The 19,512-nt window shown below is 40.8% G+C and overlaps 1 protein-coding gene across 2 annotated transcripts; it reads left to right on the top strand.

Annotated features, from left to right (window-relative positions):
* The first annotated feature begins 5,739 nt into the window (after positions 1–5,739).
* On the top strand, positions 5,740–18,921 carry LOC124409468 (nuclear receptor subfamily 2 group E member 1-like). 2 transcript variants are annotated; one of them, XM_046887082.1, is made up of 8 exons: positions 5,740–5,981; positions 13,003–13,157; positions 13,256–13,371; positions 16,459–16,647; positions 16,843–16,998; positions 17,186–17,358; positions 17,498–17,744; positions 18,520–18,921. In XM_046887082.1, the coding sequence occupies exons 2-8, from the start codon at positions 13,027–13,029 to the stop codon at positions 18,747–18,749; spliced, it is 1,242 nt and encodes a 413-aa protein (XP_046743038.1). In that variant the 5' UTR covers positions 5,740–5,981; positions 13,003–13,026; the 3' UTR covers positions 18,750–18,921. The 2 variants fall into 2 exon arrangements, with proteins under 2 accessions (XP_046743038.1, XP_046743039.1); XM_046887083.1 differs by lacking the exon at positions 5,740–5,981 and having other exon boundaries at positions 12,969–13,157.
* The last annotated feature ends 591 nt before the right edge of the window (positions 18,922–19,512 follow it).

Genomic DNA, 19,512 nt, shown 5'->3' with positions numbered 1-19,512 from the left:
ACAATTCATTCAACTAATTGACACAGAGTGATTCGCCACCAGTGCGCACGGATTGTACCAATAATATTTTAGATTCGTCCATTTTAGGGTTCCATACGGCAAAAGGAAAACACGGAACACTTATGGGATCACTTCGTTGTCTGTCTGTCTGTCCGTACGTCTGTCAAGACCATTGTTCTCAGGAACGTTTCGAAGTATCAAGTTGATATCAATATCAAAGACTAAGGTCTACGGTGCCTTGGAGATATAAAAAATTCAAACTTCTAAGTTAACGAAATCAAAAGATATGGTTATTTATATCAGATAAGTCTCACAGCACAAGTAAAGGACAAAGTTCGAAAATAGTATAAAAGTGTACTGAGGAACCCTCAGGACACTTGTCTGGTTTTTTTTTTTTAAATATTTTCTTACACATCTCTTTCGGCAAAGTACTTATTGACACAACATTTTACAATTTTTCAAGCGAAATTCGAAATGTAATTCTCAAGTAGAATAGGTTGAGACAGCGCGGGACAACGATACCAATGTGGCCTAGTTCCGAAATTAGGGCCAGAAAATTCTACTGGTTCCGAAATAATCATGCACAAACCGAAGACATCATAGTCCCGAGAAAAACGCTATTGAAAATCGGCCGTGTGCCATTGTCTGTTTCCATCTCGGTTTCCATTAGACTTTACAAACTTAGCCTATCTAGTAAGAAAAAATCTGAATGAAAAAGAATCTGTGCACGCAACACTATAGCTGTGAACTGAACTCCAGGCGCAATGATTCGCCTTCCATAGGTAAACAGAGTCGATTTTGGGCGATATAACATCAGCCTGACAGACACGTACCTCAAGGTGTGTGCGCTCGCTATCGCGATCGAGCATTTATGCATGGTTTTACTATTCTATAGGTATGATCCATTAACGGAAGAAACCTACGGCAATTGACATAATCGTTCCTCATCTTGCATTGTTACGCCGGAGGCGAGTGCCCGTTCGCCCCACTCGTAGACTTGTGGGCTGTATATAGCTTTTATGGAAGGTGTTGAGCGTAGGAAAAGTGGGACGAAAATCTGATGTATAAGATGGATATGTGCGAAAAAAGACTCGCGTAACAGGGGCGCGGAAGATGGGGCGGCGGAGAGAAAGTGTGAGAATCTGCAGTTGTTATCTTGTCGCAGCGGTTGGCGGTTCACACTTCTATAGTCATTCTCTGTGACAAGTGTATATATGCTGTTGAATCCAGGGCCGCGTAAAAGACCGATCACTGATTGCAAGAAGAACTGAACCCTGCCGAATTCGAGCGCATTAAATTTCGCCTCTTCTGTCATCAGCAAACAAGACAGACTTATAGGTATTGATACACATTTATAGGATTGATACAGTGCTCACATCCACAGTATAAGATTGCGGTAAAAAATTTTATCGATGGAGCTATGCTTTTCTCACCGGCATGTAACGGCTAATAAAAGACTAAGTTTTATCTTCTGCTAACGTAAAATCAGGTTCCATTCATTGCATTCACCGTTAATGAATTTGAATATGCGTGCATAGCTTATTGTGCATGCGAAACGCATTCACGGAGTGAGATAAATCCTATGCGAGTGTTAACTCGGTTTGATTGAGCCTTTGGAATGGGAGGAGAAAATGATACTCCGTTCAAGAACATCATGACGTATTTATACTTTCAGAAATATCAGAAATCGTGATTCTGTTCCCTTTTATTATATGCAACGTAAATTACAGATTGCTATTGGTTTTTGGGCCCGTCCCTGGATCCGTAGTACGCGACCCCTGAAAAGGGGATAAAAGGTTTCCCTGTTTAACGAAACAGCAGCTTCGTACCATTAGCCAATGCTTCCACTTCACACTTTTACCAAAATCTAAGAGAGGCAACCCAAAGAATTCTCTGCTAAACTCTCTTCGAATCTTCATTATAGGCGTCGTTGAAGTATACTTTATTGGTAAAGGGTTGGCATAGATTACCGGAGATCTGCAATAACCATCGTCGAAATCATCTGAAAGTGAGAAAAACTTGAAAATTTTTCACGGCAGGTCTGACATATTGCGTGACTCGCCTAATGCGGATTGGGACGGAAAATCGAAGCATTGGGTGAGCTGCGTACCACAAGGATCTCGCCATCATTGATTTCCCTTGAATAAGTAACGACGATTCAAGGGACATTTCTGCCATTAGAATCATTAGACATAATATACCGGCATAGCGTAAAAAGTGGATGTACGTAAGTGTATAGGTGTATAGTGTATACCAGACCTGCCACGCAGCTGGATTACGCCATATCTAACCAACCGTGTGAAGCTTCCAGGTGCATTCTCGCTCTTTATGATTCGATAGCGCTTCCACCAAACCCTGCGAAATGTGATACGATTTACGTGACTGACGCGAAGGTTTGAGATACCATTATGATACAGACAGCCACGTTGAATACTGCATTTTAACGTAGTGTTATAGACACACCTATATTGCTTTCTCGAAAGGATCAGTGTTACCTGCCTACGGTAGTTTCTCGCCGACGATACTGAACTTCAATTTTTCATCTGTGCGAACAAAAGTGTGATCTCTCGAGGTCGGAAAAGACAAAATCCGAAAATGAGAATTGAGTAATATGAGAATACCACAAAATTGTTTTCCATATTCCGTATAAATGTAAAAAAAAGATTCTTCGTATTTTTGTTATATTTTCGCAACTGTTGGTCCTATAGTGTTTCAGATATCTTTTCTGCATTCCTGGGAGTCGCATCAAGAAAGAAAAGGCCGTCCAAATCGATTCTGAGACGAAAAGTTTTTCAACCAGCTTCGAGATTCGGAAAAGAATGGAAAGCTAACCCCTTTGGATTTCACAGTACATTTATTGTGGATTTCTGAAACACTTCACTCAAACGCTATATCGACGTAATTTTACGAGTGAAATCCATTGCGCTTATTGTTGGTCTAAAATCGCTGCGGAGAAACGGAAAAAATTATTTCATTTCGCAATTCATTTTTTGTAAACCGGTTACATTCGTAGACATCTTGAACACTCTTGAATCGTGAACATTTCCAAAAAAATGTACACGTTGGACCATAAAATGTGGCAACATTTGGCGTTGCGTCCGACCGCATAGCCCTCGCCACATTCTTGAATGATCAATAATCTTTTCGAATGAATTTATACAATGTTACGGTCAAGGATAGGAAGCTCTGCCAAACAAGGACAAAAAAACTGAGTTGCCTTTGAAATACTGCACCTTCTAGTTTCTTGCCAAGGTCTATCGCTTTAAAAAAAATTCCACGCCCAAGTTTGGAGACTGTAGAATTTGGAGAGAAACGTAGGTTTGTTGCTCAAACTTTTGTAGCAAAATTATGCGGAGAATCTAGTTGATAGAATGAATTTGTGGATAAGGAACAGATTGTCAAAACTATACAATGCAGATTTTTGTTCGAATGGACTTGCAGGATTTTATATTAAAGTTTCTCTGAGTATAGGGAAAACTGATTTCGAACATGAAATTTTTTCGTTTTTCCTAGACTATATTATTATGTACATTGCATGGGGTGTTTTAGAAAACGATACTTAGCAATTTCCCACCATGGCACCCCCCAAAAAGTTTGTTTAGCTTCAAAGAAAGATTCCGTCAAAAAATGAGCATTTTACGTTATGCGGAAGATCGCGCTCACCTGGTTTTTCAGTTTTTTTCATTTCTTGCAACTAATGAAGTATGGTGGATAAAATTTTTTTTATTTCTTATATCAATCATAATATCAATCTACGTCACAAAGACAACCCATACTAATCTGTAATGTAATATTAAGTCTCCAGTTGACGTTGGAGAAGTGTATCTGACGACATTTTCGTTATTAATCCAATCTCAGAGAATAGTTATAATTTAATCTGAGCTTTTAATTTAGGAGGATAAGATTCCCGGTTGATATATTATTGTGTTATTGATCGTGACCATTTGAATATAAATGCTAGGAAAAAAATAATAATTGAGTGCTACAACATGTTACTTCGCAAGTTAAAAAAAAATATCTGAAAAAAGTGAAAAACCAAATGAGCGCGATCGTTCACATAACGTAGAACGTTCGTCATTCGACGGAATCTTACTTTTAACCCAAACAAACATTTTAGGGCATACCACGGTGGAAAATCGTAAATCATTATTACCTGAAGCACCACAATATACATCTTTGTTACGCTGGAAATACGTATAAAGTTCACACAATTACAATATATCTAGAGTAAGTACGTAAAATTTGAAAATTATTGGACTGTAAAGAGGGAACCTTGTTGCACTTATTATAGCTACCGTGATAGTAGGTTTTGCCGCGCGGTGAAATGCATTCTCAGATAATGATAGACCAAATTTAAGACTATTCTAACTGTGCGTAATGTGCATGTAGGGTTTTTTCGTACAGTGACTCCGAATGACATGAAACTTTTATTGTATTTCAGTAACTGGATAGGTATCTTCATATAAGTATAGAAATTTCACTTATTATCATTTGTGGTGCGTATCTAAATGAAACTGAAAGGATTTTAAAGTCGAATCAGGAGCTCTTGAGGAAATTCTAAAATTCCTTTTTCAGTGAAACATTTTCTTTTTGTTTATCACTGTGCTAAAACGTATATCGCTTCGGTAAGGCCTTCTCATACTTTTGTTTTGATCGTGAGTGCAGTGAGAGGTCTTCTTCATAGTTCGATAATTTCAAAATTTCATGTATTCCCATGCACGTTACTGTTTAATTTTCTTAAATAAGCATTTTTTGCCAAAAAGAAAGTATATTTACTACTTGAAAATACTCTACTTAGCTTAGACCGTGCGCTTTCCCGGGCTGATATGATACTATCGTCGTAGATCAATTAAAAGAGTTTCATCCAAGTTGACATGCTCTGGAAAGCGCAAGACTTTCATAAGAGTGACTGAAAATTTCGGCCTGTAATGAGGCAGCCATACTTCGACAAGTAGGCAGTATAGGTATGGTCGAGCGAGACACGCTTCAAGCATCGAAGGCATGACAACTTAAAACATAGCAAGAACTGATCAATTTCTTCTCCCGCGTAGTCACTGCAGAATTTTGCATTATTTGGAACGACGCGACTGGCGACGTGATTACGCGATGCACTCTGCCATGTGCGTAGCTATATCTATAGCACACTGTGCTTCCATCACAGTTACATCTTAGCCAACCTGCCCAACGTCAACCCCTATTCGGGTGTCGCCAAAACGTAGTACGCGGCACTATCGTGTTGAAAGTGAAATTTGCAAGCTGTCTCTTCATATACCTAACCGATGGGTACTATGCAGGTATATTTCCTAAACAGCCTCTCTTGCGTCGAGTTAAAGCTCTGTTCACTTTTTCAAGATTATTGGCAGGGCAGACGTCCATTCGAGCAGGACTTGCGCGCATGCTACCCACTCGGTGATCACGAGTTGAAAGAGACCGGCACTGTAGGTGTGAAAATAAGTGAAAGCGGAGGCAGAGATGATGACAGGCGGCCGACCGAAGGGATGAGGAAGGTGCTTTCTTGTGGCTTGGTGCTTTTTACGCAAGAGGTTCGCAACCCTCCAATTGCGAGCTTCCCGGAGGGTTGCGGTCGAAAGCTCCGCCTCTCGGCCAACGACGAGTGACTTCGGCCTGGAAGAAGGCGGCGCCAACGTTCACCCTTGGCCAGGATCACGATGGATCACCAGGGCACGAGCTACGTAACCAAAAATCAGGAATCATAGATCACCAGGACACCAAGCCGATCGGTCAATCGGTCGAACCCCTGCAATTATTGATTGGTCCATAAATACTGATCCTGTTCCTCGCGAACCAGTTCCAATTAAAATCATTTCCGAAAACTCGACAACCTTCGGCAGATCTTAGGCGAAAAATATATGTTCGTTGAAAGTTGACCTGTTGTGTCAATTTGTTACGAATTTCATCGGGGATTGTCACTGATTTGAGGGGACGAGACATATCTGACGACCACTGGAATTTTTCACAAGGTGAGTGAGTCAACGTGCAATTTTCTTCATTATGTTTTACGTGCTTTTGCAAATTATTGTGAATAGTTGGGTGGACGGACAAGACCTCTTGCAGGTTTGTACATCGTTATGACTAAACTAACAGGGATTTTTTTTTTTAAGCTCTCGATCACACTCTGCAAAAATTTAGATAGTAATTGTCCTCAATTTCTAAACGCTGATTCGGGTTGCAAAAATCAATCATCCCTTACAATTAGGCCGCAAGTATAATTTTATGATTTGCCGCTAGATAAAGAATGCAAAGGATAACGCCGTTTACGGGCAAAATGTTGACAGTTGTCAATCGCATTATAGTTGCGCAAATTGAGTTTCGGTATACCTACTCATCTTTCCTTCAGTTGGTGAACTGTTTCTTATAATTCTCGCACCTAGAAAAAACAATCAGTTACCGCGCCACGGTGCAAATAGCCTGTTGATAATAGAGACTCGGTCTACAATTTGGATTTTGTTTGAAATCTGTCCGAAACTTCCGCATAAAATCGAAATTCATGCGAGGTATAGACTGATTGTATACTGGCAATCATTCTTCGAGTAGTACAGAAGCAAGTAGGAACTAATAAATTATTCTTATCCTTGGTTACTAATAGTGGCGAATTAATTGAAAACACGAGAATTCGTTTGATTAATGAATAATAATGTAGTTTTATCAAATTAGAACTTCCACAATGTCCCGTGTCTTGATGCACTCGCAAAAATTTGTTCAAAACGTATTCGAAGATGTTTTAACCAACATCAAATTTTATCAACTAAATTGCAGCGATAGAACCACCATGTGTCATGATGAATATTCAATTAACTTTTTCGAAATTCTCTTCATTCGTAATACCGTTACTCAAATTCTTGAATGCCATTGAAAGTTTTCTTACAGGTCGTCGGCTTGCCAATTGTGTAAGGGTATCTTACTGTCGCAAAGTGGGAATATTTTTTATAGCTATCAAAAGCACGTCAAAGGACGATATTCTTCATCTTCCGAGGGGCATAACATATTGACAGATTCGAAATGAAGTAAGCATCTAATTTACTTTGAGCATGCGGAAACTTGATGACTATCACTTGTCAATCACGACGTATTATTCCATGAGAAAATCACGATTAATGAAACAAGAGACCTCGGTAAATTGGATGATCTAAAACTCAGGATTGCAACATTATTCATCTATCCGTAGTAGTAAAGCCGAAGTTTACACGATTTTAACATTGCGATAGAAATTTGTAGGATGATTACGGTAAAACTATAATGCGGTAATATTTGCTCTAATATAATGATCCCATTTGCAGTCTCGTACACGGTGAGCATAACCTACATTGAAAATCCTATCGTGTGCAATAATATTTTTATTAGCGGAATTCATGTTGCTATTAGTTGTCACGATGTATAGTTAATGTAATTTACTGGCGTACTAGCATAACTATAGGAAAAAAAGGGAAAAATGTTTGGTAAAAATATGAAATATTAAGTGAGAATCATCTAATTATAAATGCCTATAAATACATTCGGACGAAATGAAGAAAATCATTCTCAATATCATTATTCTCTACATCCAAAGAAGTTGTAGTCTGAAATCCTGAAGTCGAACAAAACTATTTTAATTCTAAGTAATAGCATAAAAAATAATATAGTATACCATACAGTAAGTAAAAAGATGTATAATATGTAATAAACCTGATGTAACTGTCATTTATGAATCCGAAGAGGTGGTCCATAAAAAATTCTTAGAATGAGCTAGGATATCAGGATTTCAGAATAGAACATGGCATCGTATAGGAAAGATTGATTTAAAAAATGACAATTATTTCGCTGTGCTTAAATATACACTCACTTAGTCTTGTATTTTAGGGATAAAGTGCCGCAATACCAGCTGCTATTGTTAACCTAGTTGAGGGTTTGCCAGTCTTAATTCTTTAAAATAATCTACCGAATCAATGGTATTGCAAATATTATTGAAAAGTATTTAAAGGGATGTTGACTAATTAATTATGAGATTTTTTGGTGAAAATATTCGTATGTACAATGAAACTTGAAAAAAACGATTTTTAATTCATTGCATCACGTTCAAAAAATTTAACGTCGGTGATTTCAGGTGAGACGTATCATGAAAAATTTATGGCAAGTCGTTTTTTTGCAGCATTTATAATGAAGATTCTATGTCGGAAGTTCTAACTCTTAAATTAAATTATTAGAAAAAACGTTTCTCTCATTTCAACTTCAAACCTTGAACATTACGTATACATATTACAAGAATTTTTCCCTTTTTCACTATCAAATTTAATGATAAAAAACCAGAATAGACTCTTTCCTCCATTATCCCTGTATTGAATAATTGGAAGCGGGACTTATTATTTGTGATGGCAGTATCGGACAGTGTCAGACAGTTTTGGATTAATTTCCTACATGACTCTTTGAAGACTGCGGAAGAGTCCGTGATTTGTCAAGCCTGGTTGAGTGACCTGTAAATTGTTGTCCGATGTATGAGGAGACAGAGGGGGGTGAGTCGTCGGTAGCGTTGCACAAAATCGTGCTATAAATCTCGGCTGGGCCTGCAGCTTGGTGTGGTGCTACCGTCGCTTACATGGAATAATTTCCGTAATTATATATAACTATAAACCCAGGCACGGTGGTCGTGCAGGCTTCAGTTCACACAACCAGTGCTATGAAGCATATGGTACACATCAGGCAAATGGGTTGCTCCATGGACTCCCGTGGTTTGCTGCCCTCGCGGAATGAAAATATACGCAATGTCAAGATATCTTCGACAATTGCTAGGCTTCGAAAACTAATATTGGTGAAGAAATTAATGTTGATGGAAAAATTTTATTCCATGGATTAGAAATTTTTAGCGTTAATACAGAGAAAGCAAGTAGGTATTTTAACTTTTGAAGTGACAATTTTCAATGGCATAGCAAAGATCTTGCAAGTATAGAGTCAAGTGAGCTTCATAATTTAGCAGGCTCGTTACTTTCAACTTGCGAAAACCTAACTGACGAAACAAATTTAACTTAGGGACTATCTTTAAATGAACGCTGAAGATTGCAAGTTAAATTTCATACTCTCACAGTTATTCTATGGAATGATTATTTTAGGAACTGTAGGTTAGCTATTTAGAATAGTACCTACCTGACTTGAAATCCGGGGTGTTAGCGAGGTCTACCGTAACAAAAAGTTCGAATGCAAACCTGGTTGGAAAAGTGGAGTAAGAATTATCGTAATATGAGCTCATCAATACACGACGGTGGATGCAACTGAGGATTATACAAGTGGTAGGTACGTCTGTTCGTATGCCGTAACACCGGTAAAAGTCAAGGGGAGGTTCTGCTTCTGCATAATAAAGTCAGCGCGTCACGCAATCACGACTAAAATTATGGCGTGCGAAAGTCGCACATGTTTTGCGTTGTTTCGATGGCGAGAATGGAATATGGCAATTAAATTCGGGATCGACACGAAATTGTGAATACCGTGGACTTAAAAATCGGTTTGGTTTTCGGTCGCTGCAGGTGTCGGAGATTCTGTCGTAATACGTTTGGTGCAATCCATATTGACGGGTATACCGATGTGACGATATCTTCATTGTCTTAGCCTGAGTAGTAAAATTCACTTGGCCCGCGTTATAAGTAAAATCATATAACAACCTCTACGCATATATTTTCCGCCGCATTTCCGTCCATATTTCTTCAACGGATGAGAAATCATCAATTTCAAATCGATCTCTCCATCGTGTTATGTATCAGTTGGCGTATTGAGAACAATTGGCATCGCGTGAAAAAGTGCACGTGACGTGACGAGTTAATAATTTGGGGACAAAAAAATTTGCATATGTATGTAAATTGCGGATATTGCTATATGTGACGTGCATTTTTTATCCACGCCCGTTGGTGACAGTTTGCAGTATCCGGCGCTATTGGAAAGTCATCGGACTACCAAATAGGTACCATCATATCCGTCTATACGCCACAACACTTGCTGGAGCGTGTGAGTCGGCAAGAACCGGGAGACTAAGTAACTTGCCAAACTTTATGATCGATTGCTTGGAAGCGGTTGCAATATTCTTGCCATTATGTGGAAGACCTACAAGATTCGTATAGAATCAAGCAACCGAACACCGACACTGCGATAGAAATTTGAATTCCTTTGACTTCCGTACAGCAAGTCGGTTGACGTCTCCGCGATACGACGCCGCGGTAGGAGTATGAACCGAACGGAATGTATTTTTAAATTAGAAGTCATTAACATTGAGTCTTAATTCAATCACCAGCAGAAGTCGACGAACGCATATCGTAAGTTAACAGATAACTCATTATAGGAGAGCTTATTATAGCTTGTTTAACAGACAACTTAGTCTCAAAGCATGTTCGGCTCTTAGTTAGCGTATGATATCTACCAAACAAAATTCACTGATCATAACGATTTCAGGCTGGAAACACGACCGAGTTCTTAGCACCGAACAGATACTCAATCTACACCGGAATAAATGGCTGGAAATTAGACATTCCGAAATAATTTCCTATCGTGAGCCATGAACGCCTTGTAGCGACATTAGCTCGGATCATTTTGTACTGTGTGTAATTGATGAACCAACGGATGATTATAATTTTTGGATCGGTAAAAAATGGTTTTTGGGGCGAAAATTTTGCAATGCGTAAAATAATATGTAGGGTGAAATCAAACAGATATCCACATGTTATTTCCTGGAGGTGTTGTGTAAGTAACGGTTAAACTAATTGATAGGCAAATTTCTCTGTTTACTTATACGCTATGCCTACGTCGTGTACTATAGGTGGAATATAATCGAGAGCAATTATTGGGTGAAGTTGACGTCCGTCCGAAAGTTCTGCCGCGGGAAGTGTACGACATATGGCGGTGTATTGCGTGTGCAACACGCAGGGTTAAACAATTTACGTACCCGGCCACTGCTTGCCCGATCACGTGTACGTAACATCGAATTCATCGTCTGTAACTCACGACAAGGGGTCACTCGGCTGATCGTGAGTTACATCTACTCCGTTACCGTTACGGTGATTTCTCGGTAAAATCGATTTCAAGCTCATGCCGACAAACTAGGAGAATACTCAAAACTCCGGTTTCCGTTGCTACTATTATTGATAGCCAGTATTCGAAGTAAAACTGACGTTTGATTGTTGTTTGTTTTTCAAACAATAGCGAAAAAATAGGTCACTCGGGGTTATCATAAGGTTATCAATAATTTGTGAAATTCATTCTTCTAAACGAGATACATGATTAGAATTTTTTGGCCCATTATTCTTTTCTTTTTCACCGTGATTTAAAGCAGTTCACCTCATTTATGCTTCATATGACAGTACACTAATTCTGGTGGTAGTCAGCAGAAAATTTACCAGATGTCTTTTATACAGAGAGCTGCTAGAAAGAATAAAAGTCATGCTAGCTAGTTTGGTGCAGTTTCCTTCTCTTTATTGTTTAAATTTACGTTTATTCGTAGGGTAATAATATTCATTATTGCTAACATGTTCCTTTCCGCTAACTTGTTTGCGGGACGGAACAAATGCGAGTTTGATTGAACGCGAATTTTATTTCGGATCGAGAACAAGTTGGCAGGAAAGTTGTGGTATTCACGAATATTACCGTACATTGTCTTTTCCATCCCGACGAAGTTTTGCACAAGTCTTCGTAAGAGCTGAGCTTTCGAAAAGACCTAACGTATAACAACAGCATGTGACTACCAGAGGGAGAGCATACGGTCAACTCGGAAAGAAGCAAAGCCATCGACTTTCTGCAAGTAGCGTCAAAAGCTTACCAAGCTAACGATCACCACCAACTATAGACAGGTATATGGAAACCTGGGAGAGGGTTGCAACGCAACACACATGCACCTATAATGCACGTATACACGTACGCTACATCCATATCTCCACAACCCTGTTCGAAGGCTCGCGGTTTCGACGAAAAGCCACCGCGGTGTTCACCGCCATTGAGTAACAATATTATGACAAGTCGATGCTCACAAATGAGGGCTTCTGGATGTCAGGAGAGCCCGACGCCATATTGTCGCCGGCCTTGGCTACGCCGGAGGTCGACTCTGGCCGATGCTCCATGCTCCCTGCTGCCGCTGCATTATTGAGTCTGGGAATCGAGCAGGTGGTCGACGTAGCCCTATTAGGCCGCGCGGGAGTGACGGAGAGGTGTTGCATCATCGCCGGCGAGGAACTATGGGGAGATAAAGAAGGAGAAACGAGGGAGAGGGTTGTTACAGAAGTCACGAGTGGTCGTGCAGTGGCATTAACTCGGTGGTTTCGAACACGGCGGAGACTTGGATATGAAGATAACATATTTCCCGCCGCTTCATTGCGATTATGCTGCGTTTCGCAGCGGCAAGGAAAGAGGGGTGGTTTTTACACACTTACCGATAATATTGTATGTCTAGGATACAAATTAGATGGAAATAGTAGGATGAATTATTTCCGAAGCATTGTACGGAGAACCATCTGTAATTATTGTTGTGCGACGCATGGAACAGTAGGAAAATTACGTATCACTCGGACACAGGCTTGCCGATGGATAGAAGCTTGATAACAGAATGTTTGTATATGGAGAAAGCAATTCCACTATCCGAAGAAATACTTCGAATTTTCGAAATCAAATTACCAAATTACAAAATTCATCTCAGAGGTTTCACAATTTATATTTAGCCCAGTGATTTAAGCAGATTTTAGGAGTAGTTTCTTTCCGCAGCATGATATTGCGAACAAACGAGCGGACATTGCCTCAATCTAGGGCGTGTTATGTAACAAGAGAATTCGTTCAAAGGCAGCTCACATGATTATACTGAAAACAAACTCCGTCCACTTTTCTCAGTTGACTAAAATTTCACCGAAATGTCGAACAAGGGTCACCGTAGTTGACGATAGATTATTCATTCTTATTGCCATTGCGATATACGAGTATGTACATACAGGGTAAAATATCTCGAAAGTGTAATGAAATAGTTATACATTAATATTCTGACACAAGGGTACGTACGTAATTCGACGAGATATGGAGGAGGGTGGCAGGGGTGAAGTCTTATGCAGAGTATGCGGTGACAAGGCCTCGGGAAAACACTACGGGGTGCCGAGCTGCGACGGATGTCGCGGTTTCTTCAAACGGTCCATCCGCAGATATGCGAGGTAATTATATATTAACTTGATTATTTGTCCACGGTAGGAGAACGGGTGGATTATGCTTGTCGTTTTCGACATTGAAAACCTGCTGTATCGGTTTTCAGAAATCTGGACTATGTGTGCAAGGAGAACGGCCGATGCGTTGTCGATGTATCCCGAAGGAACCAGTGCCAAGCATGTCGGTTCACCAAATGTTTGCGTGTGAACATGAAGCGAGACGGTATGCCCGGTTCTTGTCTGACTTTTTCATTCATTATTATTAACGATGAGCCGGCGGGACCGTCGGAATCAATAGCTGTGAAAAAATGGCAAAACCGTTTAAAAAGTTTCCACTAAGGGTAGGGGTAAAAAACTAGAATTGCCGATTCATATAGAAGCACCAGAATACCTATTGAATGTTCATAGACGCGAAAGTTTTATTCGTAGAATTTGAAAATGTGTAAAGTTCAAGTACAGGAAATTGAAAACTGTATAGCAGGGTCAAAACACGGAACAGCAGAATCGAGAATCTGTTTACGATTCTGTATTATCGAGATGGATTCTGACGATTCTGCAGTTTGACATTCGATGTTCCGACCTTTCTCATCTTTTACGTCTCCATGCTTCGACTCTTAACATTTTTAAATTCTATATATTAAGTTTCCGCTCTTTTTCAATTTTGATATTATGGCCCTTGGATTTTTTCATCCTTCTATATTTTTACCCCCACCCTCCAGTAATGTTATTTGCGCTGATGATAGTAAATACATGAAAACAACATTTCACAGAAATATTCCGAGCAAATTTGAGTAGCGCAAGTTGTAACATCGACAACTTGAGGAAATGTTTCATAATTAGAGCTATATGAAAATAAATATACTCCGGTGGTGTTTTTTCTAAGTTGTAACGTGTTTGAGCTTATGTTATTTGTCAGTGATTTCAAGGGCTGTGCGGGTTCCCGAAATATCGGAAAAAGTAGTTCGGGTTCGGAACGGGTTTGCATGGGATTGAGTTTGTCAGCGATCCCAGAATGGTCGGGAATCAAGAAATTTTTGAAAGACCCGAAACATGGGTAATCTAACTTACCAAATATCTATAATATTGGACAAGTACTAAGTACCGAATACTAATAGTAAATATTATACTTAAATGGCATCAATATTTCCAGTAAAAAGTACATCATCTTTCATCGGGAGGTCCGGAAATTCCGAAAATTTGGACAAAACTGATGTTTCGGGAATCCCGACATTTTCACGAATCCCAACATTTTCGGGAAACCTGACCCGAAACTAACAAATGTTTTCCAACGCGACGTGACGTGAAGAATTCTGGTACCCGCACAGCCCTAGTGATTTCCAAAGCTCACCTGACAAAACATTTTACAAACAGTCATCTCCAGGCAGTAGTGAATAGAACTTTGATTTGTGTAAGTACGATGCAAAAAACATTCGTCGACAGTTTGATTAGCACCTCTAACTGTGCTGTAGTGTGGGATTTCTCGAAAATTTTTGAGGTATTTTATGGAAATTTTATCTTGTCAGCGAGTGAAATTCCCATAAAACATTCGACTTTGATTGGGAGAACCATAGCTAAACCATTTTGAACGTTTCGATCGTAAAATCATTTCTCAAATTTTTGACATCTTATAGTTAGCTTGTATTATACAAATTCGCTTACATCAGCTTCTGTTAAACGGATCCGATGTTGATTTTTCATTTCTTTTCCTGACGTTCGTTTGAAACGGTCCAGCCGATCCATCCTTAATCATAAACGATGGCGATTGTGAGGCTGGTGTCAACCCTGGTGAACAGATGAGTCAGAACCCATTTCACAGACTACGCAGGGTGGACCCAAGCTTACAATTAGTCGTAAACTTTCTTCTGCGAGGCCCTGATTTCGCGCTTCCTAAGATTTCCAGCACTCTGAAATCCTATACTTTCACACTGTTAACACAGATGTATATGACAGCTGTTTGCATGTTGTATTGATTTTCTCACAATTATCACAATTTCCTTCTCTGTTTGGATCGTCACAATCTGTGGATCTGTTCTGAAACATAAAATCTCTGCCGTTAACATGTTCGTCACGGGGCAATAAGCCCCCTCTCATGCCTATAAACATATACCTATATAATATTCGGCCTGCATATTACACAAGCATATCAGACCCACGCTCATCTACATACCTACACAGAGAAAATGCTGGCCGTTGCGGTTTGTCGAGCCACCGCGGTACTTACTCCTCGATCACTTATAAAACGCGTCATACGTCATTTATGTACACATCGTTGTGCAAACACCCCTGCCGTGGCAGTCAGCGAATGCCACCCTGCACCCTGAGAGTGTCGCCGTACGGGCAACCCGTCGTTCCGATACCCAAATAACATCACAATGCATATGCCAAGTGACGTATTTACTTTAGTTGTGAAAAAAAGAACGAAACGAGAAAAAAAAAAGAAAACCGAACGAAAAACACCCATTACACGACGGTTTGTCGGGGCGGGACAAAGTGTCAGAAGCAGGCCGAGGTTCGCAGCTTTTGTAAACAAAATGGTACTTGAAGCGGCGACGCCACTCAATGCCAGAGCCTTCTCCCTTCCCCCTTCGCCCTTCACCAACCCCCTTCACCCACGCAACGTCGATCGAATCACAATGCAAACGCTTGATTCCGCTTGGGTATCAATTAGCGAGTGCCATTAGAGTAGACAAGGGCAAAGGCGGAAAAAGATGCGGTTGCTCTCAAGACAAATGGGGATGGACTGGTTCTACGGAAATCTGTTCTACGGAGTAAAAGTCCTTATATAAAGAATATTCTGTAGGACCTCTGCTAGAGAAATTTCATTCCACAGAGCGGGGTCCTACAGAAAACTTTTGACCTGAAATGATAAACGTAATCTTTTGTATAGAAAGTTTATTCTACAGAATGCTCTGTGCGATTGTACAGAAAAATTATTTACAAAAGTTGAGACCTACTCGTGCGAACACTGGAGCCAAGTGTTCCCTGGCACTCTAAAGGTTGGAATATGTTAGCCCATATCCGGGACCACAGCACACAATCCCCTGATGAAAACGCAAAGGGTGAATGCAGTATCACCCCGAAAGCCAGAACAAGTCAGGCTTCGCTTTCCGTAGAAGCGAACTCTGTAGGATATTCTCTGCAGGACTCTTACTCTATAGGATAGATTTCTGAAGAACTGGAGGTCCGCCGAGACAAATAGACAGGAAAGAAATCATACTTGAATGAAACAATCATAATTCATATTACATTTCTCGTTATTCTCTTGTCTTATTCATTATACTCGCATGAATCAAACGTTTCCACAATGTAGCGGTACAGCACGAGAGAGCACCGAGAAATGTAGCATCTTTTGCGACCACCGTCCGCAGAGTTCCATCGGGGCTTCATCCCGGGATTCCCCACATCTACCATACGGCCACGGGAGCTCCGTATCATCCGCTCATCTACCCAGCCTTTTTCCCATTTAAGCCAACGATACCGACCTTTGCACCAGGCGTGGGTAAGTCGATTTTCATTGATCTATTCTTTTGAAAATTCGAATGGCAACCTGGCCGGCGTACCAAATCTTACCGCAAGTAAGATGATTATTTTCCGACCAACCTTCAAAACTCAAAGAAATGACAAATACAAACGTGTAGCCGATGTGTCGGTCTGTAATAAATGGAGGTTTTATGAAGCCGCTGTTGACCCTCAGGTATAGATTTCAAGTGTCAGGCATCGCCTCCGATTCAGGGGTTGTTCCTGGCGCGAGCTGCGAACGAATCTCTGCCGCCACCTCTTTCAGCCAAGGAAGACGAGGTGACGAGTTCCGAAGAAGCTGCGACCGTTGACAGCCAAAACTCGGGAAAGGGTGAGTGCGTAATTTTATACGTATAACTGATATATCTACATATCGGTTAACAACAGGGTACCCATCCAACGAGAACAGCTAGGATTACGTACGTAACGTGTATAAATATGTATATTAAAGACAGTGATATAGTGATATCAACATGCGAAGCGACGAAATGACTGGCCGAGTTATTGATTTTTTGCAGAGGACGCCCGTGGCGATCCTTTGGCATCCGCGCCATCGAGCCTGGCAACGGCAATGTCGGACTACGCCTCCTCGGGGTTGACGCTGTTGACAACGGAAAATGTTTACGAATCCGCAGCGAAACTACTTTTTCTGGCTGTCAAATGGGCCAGAAGTATACCCTCCTTCCTTCAGGTTGTTCTTCCTGAATGTAAAAAAAAAACGTTCTTCATTTCTCCAGCAATAAAATAAAGAGCGCCGAAACTTTATCGTCGTACGAATGAAAAAATCATCCGTTTGCCTAAAATATGTTTTACTTCTTCAATTATTTCAGCTATCATACCGAGACCAGGCGATACTCCTCGAAGAGTCCTGGAGCGAACTGTTTGTCCTTACCGCGGCGCAGTGGAACTTTCCGGTGGAGGCGGCTGCTCTGGTCTCGGCTGACGCATCCATCGACCGGCGATCTGGCCTCGAAGAGGAGGCAAGAAGACTCAGGGAACTTCTGGCGAGATGCGCAACGCTGAGGATCGACCACTCCGAGTACGCTTGCCTGAAGGCGATCGTTCTTTTCAAAGGAGGTACAAAACCGAACCTTATTACACTTCAGGGACAATGCACCCCCACCCGGCTAGAATTACAGTGAAACCTCAGTTATACGTTTCGCACTCGTAAGTTTTTCTCGGTTATAGGTTTAATACGTAAAATTTTCTTGGTCCTGGTCTACGAAAAGAGGATTTTCACTTATCGTCACTGGACTAACTTTAATCCTGCGAGAACACACCTATTTTTTTGATGATGAGAACACCCACTCTGGTTCAAAATAATCCTGTCCTATTTTTCATGTGTGACCACTTCAAATGTACGAGTCCAATCTACCTGAAAAACTCTAGGGGTATATTTTCACTACCTTAGAATGTGATAATGTAGTTTAGAAGCACAAATATAAAGCATAAATATGAAAAAGAAAATCTGAAAAAAGAAAAATTATTGAAGAAATACTGTCTTAGAAGAAAAAGGTATGGGTCGGGATAACCCAGTATGTTCTTGAGGGGTCAACAAAAAGGAAATCCTTCAATTAATAATATCAGTAAATTTCGCTAGGGTGAATAAAATGACAAGATGATACCTTATAAAAGCTTTGAAACTGAAATTCTTTATCTTCGAATCATGAAGGTTTGAAATATTTGGGCATTTAACTTCAACGTTATTCTCACTTATACGTCAATATTGCCATCAATGGTGCCCTTGAGAAACGTATGACTCAAGTTTCACTGTATACGCTCCTCCAATTTATGAAACAGAAAGTGGGAGGTAAAGGAAGGAAAGTGTTGAACGCCGATCCCTCCTTCGCAGAATCACGAGGTCTAGCCGAGGCCGTCAGGGTGACCGCACTTCAGGAACAAACCGTAGCCGTACTCGGCGATCAGGGCGCGGGTCGCGTCGGACGGCTGCTTCTTCTCCTTCCACCGGTGAGAGCTCTCTGCCGCAGGACGCTCCAGGAGTTGCTCTTCAAGCCGACCGTGGGGGACGTTAGCGTCGAACGGCTTCTAGGGGATATGGTCCATGCGACGCGGCCGGTTTGAGTAGCCATTTTTTTATAATCCAGTTAGGCATTCCTAGTCAACAATTACATACATATGCCCAACATTCGTTCGACAACGTTTATTGTACGTGTTAGTATACCTATACTGTAACTATGATAGCCCTATTTCTGCTCCTGGTGTAATTACTGGAACCACGACGTCCGACGGAGGGCGTTTAGCAGGGGATACGAATCAGCTCGAAATTGAGTGACAACTCTCGTTAATTCGGTTCCCACCGAGATTACCTCTCGGCCATAAAATGTTAGCTTTATTTAATGCCCTTAGTTTGACCGAGGACGATGAGATCCGTATCGCAGCTCGTACCCAGGTCTTTCAGTATTTCACCTGTAGTCCACGTATGAAGTAGGAAAAAATTATTGAGTCTTGGTCGACGACACGCGCGATGCTAGGGCTTCTATTCTAGTCATCTTCGATTGCACTTGTGATTTGGCGAAATTTTGTTGCATTTGTCTGTTGAGGATTATTCGTGCAATACAAATGATAGGATTCCAAAGTGCAGTGGACAACTCGACCACGTTGCATGGCCTATCGCATCGGTCTTGTATAACACAGGTCTGGAAACACCGTTCCGTGTTGCTGGGGTCACAACTAGAATCACCGACCAGAACTAATAACCGCTCGCTCGCAGGCTCGCTGTGATCTCCATATTCACATGCTTGAAATCCGGACGGGTACCGTCAACCATTTCAATGTAAAGAAGAAGAAGAATGCCAGCTATTTCTGTGTGTGTCGCATGGCCGGG

Source organism: Diprion similis, chromosome 8 (assembly GCF_021155765.1).
Source record: "Diprion similis isolate iyDipSimi1 chromosome 8, iyDipSimi1.1, whole genome shotgun sequence".
NCBI classification, from domain to species: domain Eukaryota; kingdom Metazoa; phylum Arthropoda; class Insecta; order Hymenoptera; family Diprionidae; genus Diprion; species Diprion similis.
The sequence above is the reverse complement of the archived record's forward strand: the minus strand, read 5'-3'. Positions and strand labels throughout refer to the sequence as shown.